This window comes from Berghia stephanieae, chromosome 13, assembly GCF_034508935.2.
Source record: "Berghia stephanieae isolate SIO BIC M18660-M18661 chromosome 13, UCSD_Bste_1.3, whole genome shotgun sequence".
NCBI classification, from domain to species: Eukaryota; Metazoa; Mollusca; class Gastropoda; order Nudibranchia; family Aeolidiidae; genus Berghia; species Berghia stephanieae.
In genome coordinates, this window is record NC_088372.1 from 29,774,715 (window position 1) to 29,779,714 (window position 5,000).

A 5,000-nucleotide genomic window follows, 5' to 3' on the forward strand; every position below is an offset into this window, starting at 1 on the left:
CTAAAATGTACATTTCCACTATAGTCACAGTTGTCAGTCTTTATCAATTTACTGTGACTAAAAGGTTATAATTGGGATACGATTATAATATTATAGTTTAGATAAACAGTTAACTCTCTCCATACTAGCTATTTTTAGAATTCACTCCCACCCAACACAAAAAGAGACTTTTCTTACTCAAACAAAAAAAGTAACAAGTGCATTCTATACAGAATTCTATTCAGCAAAATGATGTCTACAACACAGTGTTTAGTATTTATAGCTGTAATCAAAGCATTTCTTTACATTTTGTGACGTGCAAGAGAAATCAGAATGAGACAATTGTCGGTTGCATCGTAACGAATGTGACGATTTTCCTGTGGGTGGTAAGGAGAGGGTTAACTACTATACTCAGGAAAGTCAGGTACGTAAAAAAAAAAATGGCCAGAAAACTCGTCCTTCAAAGAAAATTTGAAGGACTATTTTCCGGTCAATGTTTTAAAATACACATCTTTTCAGATTATGTAAGTTAACTGATAAAAAGGATATAGATGTGATAAGATAATAATATAGGTTTGATTAAACGGAAGTCACGTGCGTAAAAAAAATTGGCCAGAAAACTCGTCCTTCAAATTTTATTTGAAGGACGAGTTTTCGGACCAAATTTTTAAATGTATATCTTTTCAGATTAAAAAAAATTGAGCTTTGATAATATAGCGTAATATCCACTAAACGTGCTCAAAGCGCTTTACGGGGGATCCCTGACCAACAGCAACACGTAACATGTAGAACGAGACATAACGCCTGTTAGGCGACATTACAATTTTTTTCCGATATTCATGGATACACATAGTTTTGTGTGTTGGTCCGTTATACTTCCGGATGGCAATGTTATGAGCTTCTAAGCCAAGCGCATACTATCTATAGATAGTTCGAAGATGACGTCACTCAGGTCTTTGTTATGGTTTTTTGGCCATCCGCGTATATAAGTAATTCTCACTAAACTGTATTAACCTGACTATAAACTACGATCATGGTTACACGTGGTTTTGTGTGTTTGTCAGTTATACTTCTGGATGGAAATGTGAACTTCTGAGCCAAGCGCACACTATCTATACGAGATAGGGTTTATCTTTTACAAGGGAGGAGAGAGATCAAAGTATAAAGTCACGATAGGATGTTGATACTCATATTGTGTAATGTGTATCACAAACACACAAGCAATCAGGCACGGCTGGTAATAATGGGCAGGGTGGGCAAATACCAGCCTGTTTTTTCAAGTTATAAGCTGTAATACCAGGTCCGAAATAATCAAATCTAAATTAGATAATTTCAAAAGTTACTACTTAAACTTGATACTTCGTACTGAAATCAATTTGTGTGTATTTTTGATAGATTGCGAATCACCATGCACCCCGTAATGTATAAAGCAGGATACGCTCCTGTTCTTTTTATCACCCCCCCCCCTCCCCAACCACTCCACTCCGCCCACATCGTCATCTCATCGTCACGTCGCCTGACGGTGAACTAACTCCGATTTTTGCTGTCTGGCCTCTCTAGTACTAGGTCGGGCTAATTCAAATGAGCCCACCTTAATAACCAGTGAACACTGAATAGAGCTTTTGGCAAACGAACTTTTTCTTATTTATTGCCTTACTTGTGCTGGTACCATTGATGTAATGACTTTGGGAAGGTTCCAGTATTGAATTAAATTTATTAACTTACTAATATTATATCAAATTAGTATTAATTTGTGTTGTTTTTATATATTTGTTTATCCATTTAAATTATTTCTTTTTTTTTCTCTGTTTTCTTTAAGTACTTCTCAAAACTCATTTATTTAAATTGTTTTCTTATTTGTTTTTTGTTGGTTTTTTTTTTTGTTTTTTTTTTTAACAAATTAATTTGTTAGTTCTTTTTTTTTTATTATTCTTAAAGTAATTACCGCTGTATTTTTATTGCCAGACTAAATAATTTTGCAAAACAATGTAATTTTCTATTGTATTCCCTCTAATAAAATAAAACACTTTTATTCAAAAGTCACGACTAAATAAATATATAAAATACAACCACCATTTTGGTTTTCTCAACAATTGAATTAGTATACGAGAAATACTCTTCTGAGTAAGGAGAGAGTTGAATTCTAAGTTATAGAGGAAATAAATACGTTTAAAGGAAGGGTGGGCAGATTCCGTACTTGCCCGTCCTGAAGCTAATACATAAGATGGTTCGCGACGAAGAGGCGGGAAGCTAGGGTTGGTTGGGGAAGGAGTAAAGATAACACGGTCGTTATTGTGATAGTATAACGAATGCATGAGGAGAGATTGATAACATTCTTTTGTCTTAATTGTATTGTGTGAATTATTGGCGAAAGCCTAAGATTAAATAAACTTTGTAATATCGTATGGTGGTAACCATCATTGTCGACGACATCGTCGTTGTCATCATCATCATCATCATCATCATCATCATCATTCATCATCATCATCATCATCATTAACAACAACAACAACAACAACAACAACAACAACAACAACAACAACAACAACAACAACAACAACAATATTAACAACAAGTACAACAATCGTCTCCACAACTATCATTCTAACCAACAGCACCACCAAAACAACTATCATAATTACATCCTCCCTCACCGCCTCGTCTTCCTCCTCCTCCTCCACCACCACCACCACCACCACCGCTACCACTATTCCAACCACTACCACCACCGGCACAATAATTCTAACCACAAAGACAGCAGTAAAAATGATGCAATTTCAGCTCTGAATGAAACTCGAGTCATATCGCTGTTGTTGCTTCTCGATGAAAACTTTAAGGTTACTACATACTACTGAAAACCAGTAATGTAACAGAAATATTAATCTCGCCGTTGAGGGATTAAAGCATCTCTTTAATTTTTCGAGTGAACGAAATGGACTTCTATTGTCAAGGTGTTGTCGCATTATGTCTCGTCGCTTTATTTTTTAGTTGTATTCTCTTTCGTGATTATTTTTTGATTACGTTTGGAATAATTAAAATCTACTGGTATTGTCATTTCATTGTGAATGTGATTATTTGTGGTTGAAATATTTTTTTTAAAGGTGAAAAATAATTATAATTAAAAAAATTAATAAATAAATATATATATATATATATATATATATATATATATATATATATATATATATATATATATATATATATATATATATATATATATATAGAACCGCCACTGCAAGCAATGACCCCAAGTTTCTACTGAAGATAACACGTTCAAAGTAATTGCATTCAAAGCATTCAAAGTAGGTCATGGTTCCAAGGAATTTAGGAAGAAATCATAATATAGATAATATGCGCCTAGCTAAGAAATTCACAACATTGCCATCCTGAAGTATAACGGACCAACACACAAAACTATGTGTAACCATGATCGTTTATAGTCAGGTTAATACAGTTTAGCGAGAATTAATCATAAACGCGGATGGCAAAAACACAAAGGAAGACCCGAGTGACGTCATCTTCGAACTATCTATAGATAATTTGCGCTTGGCTAAGAAATTCACAACATTGCCATCCTGAAGTATAACGGACCAACACACAAAACTATGTCTAACCATGAACTTTTATAGATAGTATGCAGATGACGTCACTCAGGCCTTTGTTATTGTTTTTGCCATCCGCGTTTGTGAGTTGTTCTCACTAAACTGTATTAACCAGACTATAAAAGTTCATGGTTACACAGAGTTTGTGTGTTGGTCCGTTATACTTCCGGATGGCAATGTTGTGAACTCCTTGGCCAAGCGCATTCTATCTATAGACCAAGCAGAATGTGTTAGATTTAACGTTTATATTCTGATTAATGCAATTTTGTGAGAACTACTCATAATAATGGATGGCTAAAAACAGTAACAAAGAACTGAGTGACGTCAATTTCGTTCTATGGTTGAGATTAGCGGAAAGACAATAACATAAGATAGTTAAATTTGAAAATTTCATACAAAAAAACATGAATTTATTATTATTATTATTATTATTATTATTATTATTATTATTATTATTATTATTATTATTATTATTATTATTATTATTATTATTGTTGTTGTTGTTGGTGTTGCTGTTGTTGTTGTTGTTGTTGTTGTTGTTTTGTTGTTATTATTATATTATTATTATTATTATTATTATTATTATTATATTATTATTATTATTATTATTATTGTTATTGGCGAAAGCCTAATATTGAATAAACTTGAAACTTGTTATTATTTCTACTACTACTACTACTACTACTACTACTACTACTACTACTACTACTATTACTACTACTACTACTACTACTATACTACTACTATTATTATATATCTATTATATTATTATTATTATATTATTATTATTATTATTATTATTATTATTATTATTATTATTATGTGTAGTAGAAAAACACCGCCTTGATAGGACCAGGGAGAGAAACCGATCCCTTTGCTTGTGACGACGTCACCCACACTTTAATTATCAATATTTTAAAAAATGAAAATATGAAGCCACGTTGTCATTAGTTTCTTGAAAGTAATTTTAAAAAATTAAGAAACAGAAACAAACAAAATAAAAACAAACAAAAAACAACAACAACAAAATAGAAACGAAACAAAACAAAACAACACCCCCCCCCCCCCTCCTTACAATAAAAACAAATAAACAAACATCACATTATATTAGTATTAATGTTTGATACAACGTCCACGTAAAACGAAAACAAACAAACAAAAAAACTCACCCATTTACAAATCGTCTATATTATAATACAAATAATTCCAGCGAAATGTAATGTACTACGAGGGAGGTCAGTGGATTCACTCTCATAATCTAATCACTTCACGTAGATGTTTCAAATTAATTGTAGTACACAATCCATAATAATAATCTTCTTACTCCTACTCCACTTGGCTACCACACATTCATTATAGTGTGTACGGTAACTGGTTCCCTTTACACTTTTTAGTTAAAGTGATTAGGCATATGTAATG

The 5,000-nt window shown here is 32.4% G+C and overlaps 1 protein-coding gene across 1 annotated transcript in view; it reads right to left on the reverse strand.

The window, feature by feature from the left end:
• Positions 1-5,000, reverse strand: part of LOC144958862 (solute carrier family 22 member 6-A-like) — a 12,487-nt gene that overhangs the window by 7,354 nt on the left and 133 nt on the right. Inside the window, exon 1 of the mRNA XM_078891115.1 lies at positions 4,751-5,000. This exon is cut by the window's right edge and continues 133 nt beyond it. Within this exon, the coding sequence (XP_078747241.1) occupies positions 4,751-4,754 (4 nt within the window). The 5' untranslated portion in view covers positions 4,755-5,000. The remainder of the gene's footprint in view (positions 1-4,750) is intronic.